Consider the following 19,656-nt stretch of genomic DNA (forward strand, 5'->3'; position numbering starts at 1 on the left):
GTTGAATGAACCAAGCCTCTCTCCTGCCCAGATCGGGAAGACCCACAAGCCCCCTCCTTCCTCTGCCAATGAAGCACCCAGAAAAGGTGGCCCCAGGTTATCTGTGGGTTGTGGGGTTCCTCTGGATGTTTTCATCGTATTCCTTTTATCACATTTAAAATGTTAATTTATTTTTCATTTTAAAATTTTTTAACATTTATTTTTGCAAGAGAGAGAGAGACAGAGACAGAGACAGAGTGAGAGTGGAGGAGGGGCCGAGAGAGAGGGAGACACAGAATCCAAACCAGGCTCCAGGCTCCAGGATGTCAGCACAGAGCCCGATGCGGGACTTGAACTCACAAACCGTGAGATCATGACCTGAGCTGAAGTCGGACGTTTCACCGACTGAGCCACCCAGGCGCCCATAAATTTACTTTTACAATCAGGAAAACATTGCCTTCCCCCAAAATCGGCATGTACAATTCTAAAATATACCATATGATCCCAATTATGTAGACAAATATATACAGCAAAAAAAAAAAAAAAGAGGAATGAAAAGCATGCTGAATATTTTTTGTTTCTGCTTTTCTGTATTTTCCAAGTTTTCATAATGAGCAAATTGATTTTAACCCATTTTTTAAAAAAAATCTTTATTCCATTATGAACTAACGTACGAATACAGCCTTATCTAAAATAGGTAGATAGTATTTGTTAATAAAATCCCCCCTTGATATATCCCTTCTCAGTTGCCATCTCTAAAATGTACACTATCAGATTAGGATTCATTGTACTACCTTTCAAATGCTAAAGAAACATGGGGGTGGGGTTATTTTTGAGAAAATGAATTAAGACAAACAGTAAAGAACTTTCTGAACCAATGCAAGGCTGACATGAAAATTAGAGGTGGAAGGGACCCCACCGATCATTTGGTCCCATGCTACCATTTTACAGATTGGGAAACTGAGCCCAGAGACAGATAGGGATTGGATGCCAAGTCTCCCCCAGCCCAGTGCACAGGCCCCTCCTTCCTGCTCTCTGGCTGCCCTAAATCTTGATGCTGATGTTGCTGGCGTGGTTAGAAGACTATTCTAGTCAGACAGCACACCAAGAGCCAAAGCCCCACCTAGGTCGGCTCCCAGGCTGACCCCAACACTGCTCTGTGCAAGCCGACCTCTAAAGAGTCCAGCTGTCTGCTCTACAACGATAACTTCCCATCCCTTTGTGACCAGTGAGCCCCCTGTGAAGGGAGGGGGAACAGGGAGGAAACATCTGTGCACACAAGGGGAGTAGAGGGGAGTGAATAAAAGCACTTGATTTTCCCTTTGGCAAATCCTCTCCTGCCTATTTTTCCACTCATTGAAATGCAAAGCTCCATTCCCATGAAGGGGTCTGGAACATTCCAGAAACTTCTAGAAATCACAACCTCCTGCTCTGCAACAGGGATTCCCAAAACAAGGTGTGCATGGATGTGTTGGTGTGTAGGTGAGGATAAAAAGCAGACACAACCCCCAGAAACCAGCCACAGGCATCCACTGGCTTGTCCCCAAACCCAGCATCTAACCGTCAGCCAGGCAGATAGGAAGTCCCAGTATGTGCTCCATAGCTTTCCAGCCATGTAACCACAGACAAGACACTTCACCTCTTTGAACCTCATGTTTTCCTTTTCTGCATGTAAAACTGGAAACACCACCATCTCCTTCACAGAATTCTTGTAAAGATCGGACGACTGAAACAACGGTTAGCAACTCCATAAATGTTGGCTTTGCCCCACACCTTCCCATCCCCGTTAAATCACCGAGCAACCTTTGAAGAAAGTCGTCAGCTGAGGTCCCCAGCGCTGAGTCCCTCGCATGGCACTGACTGGGTTCTCCCCACGGCCTGGGCTGATCTGCGCTGACACCTTCTCCCATTCCTGACACAGACCAAGCTCATCAAAAGAGCACGAGGAACAGTGTGTGAGATGAAATTACTACGCTCAGTGGACGAGATTAGAGTTTAGAGGACCACCAGGAAGGGGACAGAAAAACCCATGGAGCCAAGCCATGCTTGTCCACCAGAGCCGCAGGAAAAGCTGGCGACCCCAGCCAACCAGACCAAGAAACAAACACAGCCCTGGACGGGGTCTGCAACCCAGCCACACAAGTCCCCGGCAACCTTCCTGACGTGGCCTGAGAGTGTCTCCGCTGCCATGAGCAAAGACACCCCGTAAGAACACCACTCCCCCCCAACTTCAATCTCCAAAACACGGGACAGACTGGATGACAGGAAGGGCCAAGGGTCAGGTTTCTTTTTCCCACCACTCTACATCCCCAAAGTTGATCCCACCACCTGTAAGACCTTACCTTTCCCTTGTTCTTAGATGCCGAAGTGCGGTCGGGAACTTATACATATTGGTGCCTATTTGACCCTCACGAGAACGGTGGAGAGAGCTGTGCTTATTTTCCCCCTCCTAACTGAGTAAGCAGAGGTCTTCCCCAAGGTCTTACAGCTAACAAGACACAGAACCCAGAGTCCAAGAACAGCATGATCCTCGCTCCCCCCAGGTTCCTCCGCAGTATCCAAGAATCCTCTATCCAAGGGCAGATACTCCAGAGGGAAGTTACAGTGAGGCCGTGACCAGCCACGACCCTAACTCTCAACTTCACCACGTGGTGGAAGGTGGTGGCTGACTGCCCAAGGGGGTGGGGGGAGGGGTTCCTTTGCTAACCGGAGAGAGAGGCGCCAGAGGGAAGGAAAACATCAACATAATAAGCATCTCCACGGACAAGAGCCCTGACCGTGGCCAGGGCAAATGGCATAAAGAAGCAGAGTCAGCCTGGAAGCTCAGCCTGGGTTCAAAGCTCCAGCCGGGATGGGGACCCACCTTGCTTTGCCTCACTTCTTGCCGTCCCCTGGGGATGCAGCCCCCTGACCCCAGCACCACCTTCCCTCTCGTGTGAGCTGCTCCATTCCTACCTCCATGGCCGCCCTTCTTGGCATGGCTTATGCCGAGTGGTCCTCACTCCTTGAGAACAAGAATGAGGTCCTACTCCCGTGTGTCCCCAGACACAGAAAACACACCCAATGAATACGTGTGGAATCAAAGGACTCCCCCCGAGTGTCTGAGGAGGATTTAACAGCGCACCCCCCGAGAAAGCTGGTGTCTTACCTTCCTGAGATTATCTGGGCACCAATTCAAGAGTATGGAAAGAGGAAGACAAAAAGGTAAAGGCAGAGCCCATGTGTTTATCTATTCTACACCAGGACAGGACTTAGATACTGAAATGCTGTCTAGGGCCCCCACATCACAAATGAACCAGACAGGCTGGGGTCGGGGGGAGGGGAAGGGTCATCAATGGCTTGTCTGGGTCTCTGACACCAGCCTCTCAAGGGCCTAGGGTCCTCCAAATAAATACATTCAGCAAAGACGCACTCTCTGAGTCGCTGAAATTGGCCACAGTGTAATTAAAGATTTTTTAGCCGGAGGGAAAGCGGACAGGGGCCAGATATGATCGTCTGTGAAAAGCAGTCTGAGCGATCGATGCCTGATGTGAAATGTACGCACGTGCTTGGCTCTTACTCATACTTTTTACAGAAAGGGTATGTTATTTTCACCCAAGGACTCCCAGCCCATGAATGCCTGGCCACCTCTGATAACGCTTGAGCGCCCAAGCTGATCTCTCTCTCTCTCTCTCTCTCATCACTCAATCCGCTGGCCTTGTCTGCTAGGGTCACACGCCACTTCTCCCATAGGAACAGAACCCAGTGAACACCTTAATCGCTAAGACAGTCCAAGGCATTAGGGCTTATTCACCAATGTGCACCGAGGGGACCCACAGATGGAAGCAGTGAATTGCGGGTGGCTGGACAAGAAGGGATCAAGATTTGCGGAGATCCTAAAGACGGAAAAACTCCCCCTGCCCTCACTCTGGAGTGGTGTGGGGTGAACCCCTTAACTCCTTCTCTTTGGCTAGGGATCCCCCCTTTCCTCCTCTCTTGGTCTTGAAAGGATGGAAAGTGACAGTAACAGGTGTAGGCACTCCAGCTGAGCCTCAGTTATGGAGAACATTCCCCCCAAAGGCAGCAGAACACACAATTCTTCTCGAACGCACATGGAACATATTCCAGGACAGATCAACTGTTAGGCTCCAAAGCAAGTCTCAATAAGTTTCAGAAGACTGAAAGCCCATCAAGCCTCCTGCTCTGCCACAATGGTAGGAAACTAAAAATCCGTTAGAAGGAGAAAACCAGAAAACACACGCACCAAAATGCAAGGAAATGAAACAACATGCCCCTGTATGACCTGTTTGTCATCACACAGAGGAGGAGAAAGCAAGTTAATGCCTGAAGACGAAAACAGAAATACAATACAAAAAAAAAAAAAAAAAAAAAATCCATGGGATGCGGCAAAAGCAGTTCCAAGAGGGACATTCGTAGCAATACAGGCCTACCTCGATAGGCAAGAAAAATCTCCAACAATCTAATTTTGCACCTGAAGGAACTAGACAAAGAACAAATGAAGCCTCACGTTCGCAGAAGGAAAGAAGTAATAAAGCTCAGAGCAGAAATAACAGACCTAGAGAGTATTACGCTAAGTGGAAGGAGTCAGACGGAGAAAAGACAAACACCATCTCATTTCAGTCATACGTGGAATCTAAAAAGCCAAAAACAAACAAACGAAAAAAGAACAAACAAAACAATATAAAAGCAAACTCGTAGATACAGAAAACCCACTGATGTTGACCAGAGGGGAAGGGGGTTTGGGGTGGGCAAAAAGGGCAGACGGCTCAGTGTGTGGTGATGAATGTCAACCAGACCAGACGCTGGGGGTAGGTGATCACTCTGTAGCGCATACAGGTATCGACTTACGATGTCGTGCACCTAAAACCTGTATGATGCTATATCCCGATTTTACCTCCGTTTTTAAAAATGAACAATGGCAACCGTTTCATTATGGGTCACAGTGCGGGTGAGCAGCGGAGCCGGGGGTGGGGACCGCGGCACACTGGAAAATCCACCCCTCATCACCAGCGTGTTGACACCACGCCGGGCTGCCGAGGCTTGGTGTCACAAAAATGTTACTCATTTTTGGCAAGAGCAGCCGGGTATCTGAATTTCCGGTGTGAAATCGGGTGATTCGTCGACTTTGGCGAACCAACCCAAGGATTCTAAAACGAAACCGTGGGCAAAAACAAAACAGAGCGACACAACCTCCCACAGTCCTGAACTTGATTCTGCCCGCTGGCCACCAGGGCGCAGCTCCTCGCGTTAATTGCTGGGTATCTGCGTAAGCGGCGGATTGAAGGGAGGGTTCTCTGGCTTTAAAGAATTGAGTAGCACCGTCCTAGACTAAGAGTAGGAATCAACGCTTTCACCCTCCGCTAACCGTCCCTCTGCTGCCACCTGTTACCGCCAACACTCCCTGCTGGGTGCAGCTGGCCGCCAGTTTCCGGGGTTTCCAAGGGCTGCAAATGCGTGGCCAACTTCCTCTCGCCCCAGAGCTACACGCCCCCACTCCCACCCCCAGCCTGGGTCTGACTTTCCTTGGAAGGGAAGCACAGGACAAGATTTCTGGGGCACGAGGGACTCTGAAAGTCTGTCCTGCTCTGTTTATGGGAAGGTGGCACCCCATCAGCTGATGAGAAGGTTTGGAAGGGGAGGAGAGGGGGTGGGGAAGAGACAGAGCCTACGGAGTGAGGCACGTGCCACCAGTCGTGCACTGAGCAAGCTGATAGAAGATCAGAGATTTGGGGAACCCAGGAGAAAGTGAGCCGGGCACAGCCACCTTGCGGAGCACAGACGCTCATCCACGAGTCCAAAGGCAAGACAACACAGTTGCCCCCATGAGCAGAGAGACTCCCCTTGGGGCGGCAAGACTGAGTCCTGGGGACCCGGCACCCTTGGGACACGGTCAATGCCCGGCGGGGAGGAAGGCTGGATCCGTCCCCGCGGAAGGAGCGAGCAACCCAAATCTGCAGGGCTCTGGAGCCTGGAAACAGGTGTCCTGGGGCCCCCGGGGTGAATGCACGGTGATGGGGACAGTCACTGCAAGAATCACAGTGTCCTTCTCAATCTGGCCACAGGGAGCTCTCCTCCTGACCTCAGACTCCGGGGGAAGAGCTAGGATCTCCCCGTCTCCGGACCTCACACTTTCTCACCTACCCTGCAGCACGTGGCAGCACAACAGCTTTCCAAAACACCATGCTTGCACGGGGCTCCCCCCGAGAACTTAAGAGTCCTCCAAGTCTTTTGTTTTGGAGAACAGGGACGAAGTCTCTGGATTCAGTGCACTTAAAATATGTGTCAAACGTGTGATGTCAAAGAAGAGGGGGCCCGAATGAGACTTTCTAATAACGATGCTGCGTTTTGCCACGAAACCCAATCTTCAGAGAAGTCCTCTGCTCTCTGCAGCACCCCCCGCCCACCTCCCTGCCATGGGGGTAACGGAGCTGTGTGGATGCCTCTCTTTTCCAAACAGCTCTGTGCCCAGATGCATCACACCCCCATCAGGGCCCGAACACGGTCCCCGACAGGTTCACGCCGGCCGTGACCGTGACTTAACCACAACAGAGCTGGGGAAGAGATCGCACATCCCCAGGGCCCGGGTGGGGAAATCGAGAGAGGCTGGCACGACCGTCAGACCTGGGGCTGCATCCACGTGAATCTGAGTTTCCTCGACTGCCGCCTGCACGGACTTTCCAGAAGCCTGAGTGGGTTCAGGCGCCGTTATGTAATCCTGTGTTTGTTACATGCCCCACCTCCCGCGATTTACGCCACCCTCTCTGCACCCCCTGTAGCTCCGTTGTGTATACCCACGGCCGCCCTGACCCCACGGCAGAATGTGCCCCCACACGGTACACGTGCGCCAGTCAGAAGATCCCCATGGACCTGGCTGCCGTCCCACTCTCTGCCTGACTGGCTGTGTGACATCTGGCAGCTCACAGCGCCTCTCTGGGCTTCCCCCTCATCTAGAGCTGGAGGGAGCTGAACCCACTGATTCCTGAAGCCCCTTCCGGGCCCCTGCTGAGGATTCTATCAGCGCCATCTGGAACCACTGCGCCCCGGCGAGGACTGGCCACACTCAAGAATTAAGAAAAAGCAAAACAGAGGCGGCAAAGAGCCAGGGCAGGGAGCCAAGGGGAGTTGAAGGCAACAGGAAAAACTTGCTTTCCACTGAGCTCACCCTCAGATACCACCCCGGCCCCAAAGTGGCTTGGTCTTTCCAGAGCCTTGGGTCCCCAAGCCACCCGGACTCTAGGAAGGCATGAGGACGGCAGACAGGTGCGCAAACAGCAGAACCACCCTGGGTCGCTCCAAAGCAGCACCAAGCACCTGCCCACGGAGGCTCTCCAGCGCTGGCTTCTCTCCCCCAGGTGTGGCGGGCCACCTGGCTCTCACGGGGCTCCGGTGAGCGCTTCGAGCACCTGCCCGGGGTTCCCACTCACCTCAGCCCCACAGCCCTTCCTCTTGCAAAGCGGACACGCTGGTCATTTTCTGCCACCGTCTCCACATCCGCTGCTTCCTGTGGCATCAGCTAATTCACTGTGCAAAGCAGCATTTATATATAGAAAGTTGCAGCCACGCAGGTTAGCATTAAAATAGAGACTTGGCGTTGCCGTGGCAACCAAACAAATGATATTCAAAATGAAAGAGAAGTATTCTGCAATCGGGAAAGCATGTCCACAGCCTTCCAGGGCAGCTGCGCCCTGTCCCCTCAAGGGCGGGTGGGACGGCCTCCCGAGAAAGGACCTTCCCATTAAGTCACCCGCTCTGGTTTCGGCAGTGACCACGACCCCCGCTCTGCACAAGCTCCTTCCTAAAGCCGGCTCCTGCCTGGAGCAGACCCGAGGCCAAGGCACCCAGGGAGTATGATGATCTTGACCAGGTATATCGATTTGCAAAAGCTCTACTCCTCAAGCACCGAGGGGAAGCAACTTGTGGCCACGGTGCCATCAGCAAGGACGCTTCTGGAAACAAAAGTGGCTCCTGCCCCAGGCCGGCCACGGCCCGCCACAAGCTCATTGCGGTGGGGTGCTTCATCCCCTCGGGGCCTCAGCCTACAAATAAGGGCGCCGGGGGCAGAGGGATATGGAGAAGCAGCCCAGTGCTTTCTGCCTCTGTGATGCTAAGATGTGCTCCTTTCCTCTGTCTTCTCTTCTTTCTACTTCCGTCTTGTTTCCCTAGTCCCGGGGCACAAGCCTGGCTCAGCTGCACGGGCCCTGGATGTTGCTGGAGCTCCAATCACATAGAGAAGCCCCGGCTTCCCAGCTCCTGCTCAGCACAGCCTTCAAAGCAAAAGATCTGAATCCAAGAAGCCACCAAGAGGCTGGAGGGCCTTGGACTCCGAGCCTGCCTGAGATTCCTTCACACATTTTCAAATCAGGCATGATCTCGGGGCACCCGGGTGGCTCAGTTGGTTAAGCGTCCGACTTCGGCTCAGGTCATCATCCCGCGGTTCGTGAGTTCGACCCTCGCGTCGGGCTCTGCGCTGACAGCTCGGAGCCTGGAGCCTGCTTCGGATTCTGTGTCTCCTCTCTCTCCCTCTGCGCCTCCCCCGCTCACGCGCTCTCTCTCTCTCTCTCTCTCTCTCTAAAATAAACATTAGTAAAAATTTTAAAAATAATTAATTTAATTTAATTATGAATGATCTAGAAAGACTACAAATAAAAAGAATGACAACCCCAAGCGCCAGCAAGGACACAGAGCAGCTGGAACTCCTACATACCAATGTGGGAACGCAAAAGGGCACCCCGCCCCTCTGGACAGTCGTGTGGCCGTTTCCTATAAAGTTAAAACCTGCACCCACCATACGAGCCAGCCATCCCGCTCTCAGGTACGCGCCCAGGAGAAAGGGAAACATATGTCCGCACCAAGTCTTATACAGGAACGCGCATATGGCAGCTTTATTCGTCATAACCCCGAACTGGAAGAAACCCAGAGGCCATCAACAGGGAATGATGAACCTCCACGGTACATCCATACGATGCGTCGCTGCTCCCAATACAAAGGAACCAACTACTGATCCGTGCAGTGACCTGGATGATGTCACAGGTGTCTGTTAAGAAGTCAGTCTCAAAAGGTTACATACCGTACGATCCTGTTTACATGACACACTCAAAAAGAAGAGCTATGGGGCTGGATGGCTCATGAGGGGTTGGGGGAGATGGGGGATGAGAGCATAGGGAGAGCACAAGGGAGGTTCTTGGGGGGGGACGAATTATTCTATATCTTGGGTAAGAGTGTGGTTACGTGAACCCATATATATGTAGAACTATACCCCTCAAAAACAATTTTACTTACTTATGTATTTATTTATTGTTTATTTTTCAGAGAAAGAGAGAGAGCACGCGTGCGGGGGAGGGAGAGGAGCAGAGAGAGAGGAAGACACAGAATCCGAAGCAGGCTCCAGGCTCTGAACCATCAGCACAGGGCCCAACATGGGGCTCGAACACACGAACCACCCAGATCGTGACCTGAGCTGAAGTCGGACGCTTAACCTCCTGAGCCACCCGGACACCCCGAGATCATGCCTGATTTGAAAATGTGTGAAGGAATCTCAGGCGGGCTGGGGGTTGTCCAAGACCCTAAAATACCCAACACCCCCAAAATAGTCAATTTTACTGCATAACAACTGAAAAAAAAATTTTGCTGCTTTCACCTTGGGGGGAAAAAAAATTCCAGAAGATGACAGTCTCTTTGTAGCAGTCTTCAGATCAAACGTGGGGTCCCCATGCACAAACCATAGGATCCTAAGAACCGTTCGTCATCAGTTCCAATTTTCGTTACAAAGACCCTCTTCTTGTCCTAGAACAACAGTTCTCAACCTCGGACCAGCCACGTCAGCAACACCTGGGAATTTGTCGAGAAGTATAAGCCCTTGGGTCTCATCCTAGCCCTCCTGAGTCAGAAACTCCAGGGGGTAGGGGTCCTGTTGCCCATTTTAACAAGCCCTCCTGCTGAAAGATTCTAACGCATGCTGACATTTGGGAACCCCGGCCTCTATATACCGGTTAGGTCCAGCGAGGCCAGCCCAACCCGGAATGGTCTGACCCGCATCCCTTCAATATCAAAACACCACAGAAACAATGTCTTTTCTCCACATCCTATTTGCTTCAGGACTTTTCCTTTTTGTAATTTCTTTTCTGAAATTACACCTGCAAGGAAGCACCTGCAAGGAAGACGTAAGGGGCCACAAGCACCTGCAAGGAAGACGTAAGGGGCCACAGCTCCATGTGACCACCTGAAGCGGCAGGTAACACGGAACCACCTGCTGTTTCTTCCCGGTGGGAGAAAGAGTGGCTGTTACCGTGGCCGTGCAAATCCACTCCTCCCTTCTCACCCGGCCCAGCTCCCGGGCCAGGACCAGAACCGACCTTGCCAGCCTCCTTCCCGCTCAGCTCCTGGAGCGCTTCGCAAATCAAAGGGGACCTCGTGGTCGTCCCGATGAACCCTGGAAAGGCACCACTTCCTTCTTAGGCCAGAACAACAACTTCAAAGCTGCTTTTTCTGGGTTTCTGGCTCCAAAGCCACACAGAGATGACGGATCACAAAGAAGAAATCAGAACCATATGAATGTCATATTCAGCAAAATAAACAGAATCATAGCATCAGGGTTGGGTCCAGGGGGCTGCGTGTCTGGCCCAGAGCCCGGGCTTGGTGGCCCCTAGCGTGGGCCGGGCTCCCCGGCCTCTCCTCCCCGCCCACGACTCCCACACACAGAGCCAAAGGCGCCCAGCGTGCCGTCCCTCCTCGCCGAGGCCCCCGCTAGCAATGCTGCTTTGCCTGACAGTTCAATGTTTTATGGAGTTTTTATATTCTCTTTTATGGTTTTCAGCTCAGCTTCTTTTCTAGTTCTGTCCAAATATGCACAAGCACCAACATGAACGTTGTGCCATTAATGACAGTGTGACAGCTCCAGGAGCCTCTGGTGGGGGGCAGGGGGGGTTGGGGGGTGAGTTGGGGGAGCGGCCATGGCACCCACTCCCTTTTATACCACTGGTTTCCCCCAGAGCTAATCCTGCTGGGCGTCCTCACTGCCAACCTCATTCTCATTGCAGAACAGAGAAACCCTCTCCTCTCACTGCTTCTAGGGAAACAATATGGCGCTCCACAGAGCCAGCGTTTCTGAACCAGGGGGACTCCGGAGACTCTTCCTCATTGTCGCACTGGGGGTGGGAGAGGCGGGCGGTGTGCCAGTTTCCTACCGCCACTGAAACAAGTAACCCCAGACTTTGTGGCTCAAGACCACACAAACTGATTATCTGAGAGTTCTAGATTTATTATCTAGAGCTCAGAGATGAATCTCACTGGGCTAAAACCAAGGCGTCCCTTTGGCTCTGTTCCTTGTGGAGGATCCAGGGAAGAATCCGTCCTCTGGTCTTTGTCAGCTTCTAGAGGCGGCGTGCACTCTTTGGTGGCTGGCCCCCTTGCTCCAACTTCAAAGCCGGCAATGGTCTGTCCAGGCCTCCTCTCTGGTTCTCTCTCCCTCTGCTCCCTTCCTCTTCCACTTATAAGGACATTTCAGATTATATTGGGCCCGCTTGGATAATGCAGACATCCGATCTACCTCAATTCCCTCTCGCCATGTAACTACATATTGACAGGTTGCAGGGACTAAGACGTGGGCATCTTGGATGTGTGTGCATGGGGGTGGGGGCAGTCAAGATTATGCTTACCACAGGGAGCTCTAGGCATCTAATAAGAGAAAGGAAGGGATCCTGTTAAACAGCCTACCATGCAAAAGACCATTCACCCACAACAAAGGATGATCTGCCCCAAATGCCAATTGTGCCGAGGTTGAGAAACCCTGGGACAGCCTAACGCTGACTGGGCCTTAGCCGGTCCCAGGGATGCTGACTCAAGTCTATTCCCACAGAGAGGTCAACTATAGGGTTTTTGGGGATCACAGGGAAGCTGTGACCCACAATTAAGGAGGAATGTTTTTATCGTTCTATTAAATACTTTAATGTAGAGTCTGTAACTATTCCAGAATCATCCTCAAATGCTTCTCATTTGATATACAGAAAATACAGACTTTAAAAACACATAACATGCATCTTGCTTCCGGAAGGCACATAGACAGAGCGGATACAGATGATCTGAATCCCTTTATGCGAAGAGATTAAGAGGTACGAACCTCCATTTATAAAATAAGTCACGGGGATATAAAGTATGGCACTAATACTGTAATAATGGCGTGTGGTGGCAAATCCGATGCAGCCAACGTTTTGTAACGTATAAAAATATCAAACGCACCTGAAACACAGTAATGTGTGCTGGGTAGAAGTCAATAAAAAATTAATAAACTTCTTTATGTGACTAACTTCAAATAACACGGCTAATTCTGCTTTGCTGATGGGCTGCCTTTTGGTCTCAGAAATTGCTGAACTGGGGTGTTGGGTGGGGGGATGGGCTAAATGGGGGACAGGCATTAAGGAGGAGGGCACTTCTTGGGATGAGCACCGGGCGTCATAGGTTAAGTGATGAATCGCTAAATTCTACTCCTGAAATAGATACATACTACTGTTTTCAGGAGAATACTCCCGCAAAAAAAAAGAATACTAAAATAAAATAAAATAAAAAATAAAATAAAATAAAATAAGATAAGATAAAATAAATAAAATATAAAATATAAATAAAATAAAATAAGAAAATGAAATAAAATATTAAATAAATAAAATAAAAATGAAGAAAATAAACATAAAATAAAAATAAAATACTAAAATAAAACATAAAATAAAAATAAAATATAAAATAAAATAATAAAATAAAATATAAAATAAAATAAAATATAAAATAAAATAAATAATAAAAGAAAAAAGAAAATAAAAATAAGACAAAATAAGATATAAAATAAAATAAAAATAAAATACTAAAATAAAAGAGAAAATAAAAATAAAATAAATAAAATATAAAATAAAATAAAATAAAATAAAATAAAATAAAATAAAATTGCTGAATTAGCAAGCCAGCACCACTCACATCCCCATACTCTTCCTTCTGCGAGAAGAACTGACCCACCAGTAGCTGGTGAGAATTCCCAATGACCCTGCAGACCTCAGTCCCCACACCAAATGCCCTCTTGAGCCCCAGACTCCTGCAGGTCCCTAGGACAGTCCAGCACTCTCGGGGTGAGGCCTGCAGACAGCAGAGGGCTGTCCCCTGCTTCCCTGAGGATGGTTCCCCAGGAAGGGTACCCTCCCCCTAACCCCAAGGTCCCGTCTGCCGGCTGAGTTTCCCAGGGGGTATCCAGAAGGGGCGGCAGAGAGTGACTCTGGTGGTTTCACAGGGATTTCCCTGCAGGGACAGGTAGGCAGGGCCTCCTTTGGTCTGACAAAAGGATTCCCCCTCTCCCCCCACCCCCCCCCCGCCATCAAAGTGAGGAGCAGAGGCTTGGAAGCACCTGGCATGATTGTACGTGCACCCACGTGTGTCCCTGTGCCCTATACCCCAGGCGAGCCCCTGCTATCCTGCCCTCTCTGCTTGACACAGCAAAGTACTTATTTATTATTTAACTCCTCAACTGCAACCATCCAGATTCTCTGCCAAACCCACATCCCTGCCCCAAAGCAGGGACACAATGCCCTCATGAAGCCCTGATAACCATGTCTAAGATACTTCAGGCCCGGGGACCACCTCATCGAAATGTCACCCACAGAGCACACGGATTTGTTCAATCGTCCGTCCAGCCAATGCTCGCTGCTGCCCATTTACAATGCGCTGCATAACTTTCGCGATCTGGAAGACAGAAGGCCTTGCCCACAGGGAGCTCAAATCCAAAGTGGGAAGAATGACCCTGCTGTGAGCACTGACGTGCATTATCTCATTTAATATCCAGGCCAACATAGAAGGCGGGTAACCTGAAATCGTCTCTATTTTCAGATCATCGCGAGCACAGCAGGAAGCTCTTATGTGACGCTTAGCACGGGCCTGACTGTTCTTATCCGTTTACACACGTTCGAGCTTCACTCTGCCCCGTGAGGTTGGTTCTGTAATTATACCCATTTTACAGGGGAGTAAAACTGAGGTTCAAACTGTCGGCAGCGTGCCCCAGATGTGTGCAGGCATTCATAGGCTTGTGAATGGCAGGCAGCACCAAATGCCTCTTTGAGGACACCCAGCCCCGGGTTCCCACTTTGGACGGGCAGCCAGGGGCGGAGGAAGGGCTTTCTGTCCTGGAGCCATAGCAGTTATCTTTGTCGCTCAGACCCCAGTGAGTCACCTCCCTCCAGAGATATTGCCAAAGAGAGCCCCGCTGTAGTGGGGGGCCGGAGGGTCTCATCCTCAGTCCCTTTTTTCATTTCTCAAACACGGCTTTTGCCAGAGCCCAGGTAGTCATGTAAATGCCAACAGAAGTCCAAAGATGCTTGGATAATGGGATTTTCAAATACACCAGAGCTTCTCGGCCCTCTCACTCAACCTCCACACGCTGGGAGCCCGCTTTGTGACCCGTGGGGTCTGAGAGTCTGGCTTCCATGCTTGGGACCCTTGTGGCAGAGGCCAGGGCACAAGGAGAGCCTCGATGGCGTGGTCTGGCATTTCTAAGCCTGCCATGGCCGATCCGGTGGCCTAGAAACCTCGTGGGCTCCAAAGGCGTCCTGCCAGGCTTGAGAACCACAGCCAGGAGTGGATATTATGTCATTTGGAAAACGGGTCTTCGCAGATGTAATTAAGGGCTTTGAGATGACGAGGGTAAAGCCTGCAGTATCCAGGTGTACCCTAAATGCAATCCCCAGGGTCTTTCTAGGAAGGAGGCCGAGAGAGATTTTATTACGCGTGGAAGAGAAGGAGTCTGGGGGCGCCTGGGGGGGGCTCAGTCGGTTGGGTATCTGACTTTAACTAGGTCATAATCTCATGGTACACAAGTCAAGCCCCACATCAGGTTCTGTGCTGACAGCTCAGAGCCTGGAGCCTGCTTCAGATTCTGTGTCTCCCTCTCTCTCTGCCCCTTCCCCACTCGCGCGCTCTCTCTCTCTCTCTCTCTCTCTCTCAAAAATAAATAAATGTTAAAAAAAAAAAAAAAAAGAGGAGTCTGATCGGGGAAGCAGGGGTCAGAGTCAGACAGCCACAAGCGAAAGGTGTCAGCCCATAAGTCACCCCAAAGAGAATGGAGCAGCGGGGAGAAAGTCCTCCCCTCCCCGCTCTGCCCACAACCCCAAAAGAGGCTGGCGCGTGAAGTGCTTTATCGGGACACGTGCACAACGCAGGGCAGACAGCTCTAGGGACACACAGGGACCAAAACCAGAGTCAGAAGCTTCCGCTGTGGTCTGCAGACCTGGATCGTGAAGCAACGCGGCAACACGGGGGTTCCCCAAAGCCCAGCCATTCCCATAATGCATGCAGCACCCGAGACGATCCCTTTGGTGGCTGCAAGACCTGTCAGGTGTTTTGAGAGGCTCATTTTCAAATGGGCCTTAAGGCCTCAAGGTCTGTTAGGAAAAGTCAGGTACGAGGACACGAAGCCTACAGTTCCTTCTTCCCCAAGGGTCACTACCCGACACCAGCCGGGATCAGCTGGCCATGCCCCCTCTCTGTCCCCAGTTTCTGCCTCCACGGGCTGCACCCAGCTCGCCAGGCTTCTGGCCTGACCTCAGAGAGAGAAAATACCAGCGAAGAGGCCATTTATCTGGCCTGATTCCAAAATCAGGAGGCTGCTCGAGAGAGAGGGGCGGAGGCTCCCTCGTGGGCAGGTCATAATCTGGGAAGTGGGGGCAGAACACACAGATGTCTGAGGTTTGCCATTTCTCGAAAACGGGGACTAGGTTCCAGATTCCCACCTCCCCCATCGCGACCCAACACCTCACAGCCCCCGGGTCCGGCCCAGCCAGGACTCTGGGGAGCCACCCAGTCAGACGGTCCTACTCAGAGGCCACCAGTGGGGTGTCCCCGGGCAGCAGGCCAGAGAACAGAATCGCCCAGGGGTCTGTGCTCAGTAGCATCATTCTTACAGAGCTGGGCTCAGAGTCTGGGACCAAGAACCAGAACAGAAAACCGGCCTACGCAGGGGGAGGCAGGTTGTGGGAAGACAAACACACTCGGCCACGTGGTGCAGCCCAGCCCGTCCGAGTACGTGTCAGAGACCAGGAGCTGATGTATAAAAACGAGGCAATTTCCCATGAACACCTCAAGGTTTCAGGCGTGTCCTGAAAAATCAAGAAGGCCGTATACTAAAGTCGTCTCTGACAGGATGAAGGGAATTGGGGCCGCCTTCTCCGCCACTCTCTGACGTGGTGGCTTTCAACCCTGGCTGCCTGTGGGAATCATCTGGGACCTTAAAAATCACCCTGATGCCCAGAAATCCCCGGACCCAGTCAACAGAGCTCTGGGAGACGGCCGTCTCACAAGCTTGCCAGGTGATTCTAATGGGCAGCTGATAAAGGCTCCGATGTCTCCACCTGCTCTCTCAGCACCGTTACCTGCCTGGCCCAACAGTTTGTTCAGGCAAGGTTCAGAAAAAAGGACAGGCTGGAGTCGTATTAACACAGAGCTGCAAAAAAAAAATTAAAAAAAAAAAGCGGGGGCACCTGGGGGGCTCAGTCGGTTGAGCATCCGACTTCGGCTCAGGTCACGATGTCACAGTTTGTGGATTCGAGCCCCGCGTCGGGCTCTGTGCTGACAGCTCAGAGCCTGAAGCCTGCTTCTGACTGATTCTATGTCTCCCTCTCTCTCTGCCCCTCCCCTGCTCATGCTCTGTCTCTGTCTCTCAAAAATAGATAAATGTAAAAAAAATAATAAAATAAAAAAAAAAACAACCCACAGAGCTGGCATGCAGACCCCCACCAGCGGCCCCTGCATTAACCACAGTCCATTCACAGCAGCTACGCCAGAGGTGATGAGCCCCATGCCGTAGGCCTGTGTCACCTCTGCCCATCCCAGAGAAAGCAAAGGGACAAAGGACCGCGCTGAGGTCCGGGAGTGTGCTGGAGAAGCACGCAGCCAGTCTACCGGGTTGACTGCCTAAGGTCTAGGGACAGTCCTGAAGACATTCTAGTTCCAGACTGTCCTGCTGTGTAAAAGGATCTTCTGACTGTAAAACCCTGGAGCCAGACCACACCCACAGAAAAAACTCCAGGGCCCGTCACTTACTGATAGAAGATCTAAATATCCACAAGCCTCCCAGACTCCAGGGCACAGGAGTTGATATGAACATAGGGGAGGAAGAAGGCAGACCGCTCGCCTGCACCATTTCCAAGATGTGACGGGACAAGCGGGGGAAAGAGACCCGAAGCCCCGATGGCGCCCGTGGTCTGTCTGGCCCCGGGATCAGTGCATTAGTGGCTTATCTGCGATTTGGGGCATTGCCCACTGGGTTTGTGCATTTCTCTAAAAGCAGAGAGACTAAAAGGGAAGAAAAAGGTGGGTGTGAGGACGTCATTGTCCCTGGCCCGTGTCGTGCTTCTGAAGAGAGGGGAGTGAGGGCTGCCTGTCTTGCCCAGGGCAGACAGCACGACAGAAACCAGAATCCGAGGGCGAGAGGGACAGGCAGGCGGAGGCTCGCAGGAATGAGGCAAGGAAATGGGATTTTGATTGCACAGATAAAGTGTGACGGTACTGGAGAAGAGTGACAAGTGACATGTGAATCATCAAGATGAGAGCTTCCCAGGAGGCAACGTGTCTGAACAAGCCATGTGGCTCCGCTTGAGAAACGAGAAAACCAAGGAAGAGTGTGATCGCCTTGCAGGGAGCTCGGCAAACTCCTTCCATCCCAGGCCCCCCACCCCCACCCCGCCCTGCACAGAGCTGGAGTCGCACAGTATGAGGCCAAGGGGTACCCCTCCCTGCACCGGCAGGGGCTTGGAGCCCTCACGTTCACTAGTAACAGCCCCGGAAGTTAGAATAATTTCCATCTGAGCCTATTCTCCAAGTACAGGGCCACTGTGCTGTCCCCAAGCATCCAGGCAGACTATCAGCGTAGGTAATAACCTGAAGCCCTGCTCCATAAAGCACGGTCCACGGGGCTTGTCAGAAATGCAGCATCCGGGCCCCGCCCCAGAACTCCTGCATCAGAATCTGTGCCCTCACAAATGCCCTCAGCCCCCCATGAATCGTGAGTGTGTTAATGTTTGAGAAGCACTCAGGCCACCTCACCCCCTGTACAAGAGGTCCCCGGGGCCCCCCTCGTACCCACCAAGCACATAACAGCTACACACACAGTAGAGGAATTTAATGGTGGTTTCAGTGGCTTCCCCCCCCTGCCTCCCCCATCAAATTCAAGGCTGTAGCTCCTTCCTCAGTCCCTAACTCACGGATCAACCAGGGCAAGCACAGATTAAAATGTCCCTGGAGCCACAGAACCTGCTAGAGTGGCTCTGTCTGCAGGGTGTATTTGCTCACCACACTCATCCAAACTTACTAGGCACGTTCTGTATGCCAGGCACTCAGAATAAGCAGATGAGTGGCCCAGAAGCCAGAAGAGTCTGCTTCCCGTGAGACAGAGAGAGAAAGAGAGAGACGGCAGACAGGCGGTCACGGTGCAGGGGCCTGTGTGTGGAGCGCTAAGGAGAAACACCTAAAGGTCATCGCCATGACGTGCTTTCTCTTTAGCACACGCTTCTCTTTGCTCTTTTGGTTGGCTTCCTCCCGTCTTGCTTTCTACCGGGTTGACTGCATTATACTTTATTTTTCTTTTAATGTTTCTTTATTTTTGAAAGACAGAGAGACAGAGCACGAGCAGGGGAGGGGCAGAGAGAGAGGGAGACACAGAATCGGAAGCGGGCTCCAGGCTCAGCTGCCAGCACAGAGCCCGACGCGGGGCTCGAACTCATGCGTCGTGAGATCACGACCTGAGCAGAAGTTGGACGCGCAAACGATTGAGCCACCCAGGCGCCCCTGAATGCATTTTCTTTATTCTCCCTCCTGCCCCTGAACGCTTGGCAATTCTGGTCTATTTATATACTACTTAGGTGACTTAGGCAGTTATACTGACATTTTTAACATGTACTCTCAACTCCCAAGCATAAAGATAATCAATAGCTCTTTTCTCCTTCTGAATAATACAAAAACCCTGGGACGCAGTCACTTTGATCTCCCCCCTTCTACCTTTCGGGTGTTGGGAGCATGAATCACTAAGCTCCTATTTTCCCCACAAGTCTTGGCACTGACCGGTCATTTGCTACCTCTCATCACTGATCGCTGATCATTCTCCAGAAAAATTAAAAATTCCAAATTGACTCAAGAGGAAACAGAAAACCTAGATAGATCTATACCTTCAAAGGAATCGATTCAGTGGCCTAAACTCTACCTTAAAAAGCTACAACACATCTCTGTGGTTCTGCGACAAGTTTTCTCAAACCTTGAAAGAAAAGACATTAATCTTATATAACTCTCTTCCAGAAACGGAGAGAAAAAACACTCAGTTCCTCTTACACTACCTTGTACTGACCTTCAAAGAAAACAATGAAAGACTTAAAAGCCTACCTCCTAACCTCACAGGGCATAACTGTAAAAATCCTAAACAAACATTATTTAATCTCAGGAAGAGAGGGATATTAAAACATAAAAAAAAAAATCATTAAACACACCACATTAAAAGATTATATAAGAAAAAAATAATTTAGATGCAGAAAAAGCATCTGACCATTAAAACTCCTCACAAACTAGGACCACAAAGGAAATTTTCTGATAAATTGTAACTATCAAAAAATTACAATAGGGGTACCTGGGTGACTCAGTCAGTTAAGCCTCCGACTTCAGCTCAGG

General features: G+C 51.0%; 1 protein-coding gene across 7 annotated transcripts in view; it reads right to left on the reverse strand.

Moving 5' to 3' along the window:
* Positions 1 to 19,656, reverse strand: part of GAS7 (growth arrest specific 7) — a 216,248-nt gene that overhangs the window by 112,248 nt on the left and 84,344 nt on the right. Inside the window, exon 1 of one of the 7 annotated variants that reach the window (XM_027047365.2) lies at positions 7,404 to 8,407. The exons of 4 other annotated variants lie outside the window; for them this stretch is intronic. In XM_027047365.2, coding sequence (XP_026903166.1) covers positions 7,404 to 7,489 — 86 coding nt within the window. In that variant the 5' untranslated portion in view covers positions 7,490 to 8,407. Of the gene's footprint in view, positions 1 to 2,321; positions 6,113 to 7,403; positions 8,408 to 19,656 lie in introns of those variants that run through there. 2 more of the 7 variants (XM_027047368.2, XM_053212505.1) reach the window with 2 other exon arrangements.

The sequence above is a fragment of the Acinonyx jubatus genome, chromosome E1 (genome assembly GCF_027475565.1).
Source record: "Acinonyx jubatus isolate Ajub_Pintada_27869175 chromosome E1, VMU_Ajub_asm_v1.0, whole genome shotgun sequence".
Classification (NCBI taxonomy): Eukaryota; Metazoa; Chordata; class Mammalia; order Carnivora; family Felidae; genus Acinonyx; species Acinonyx jubatus.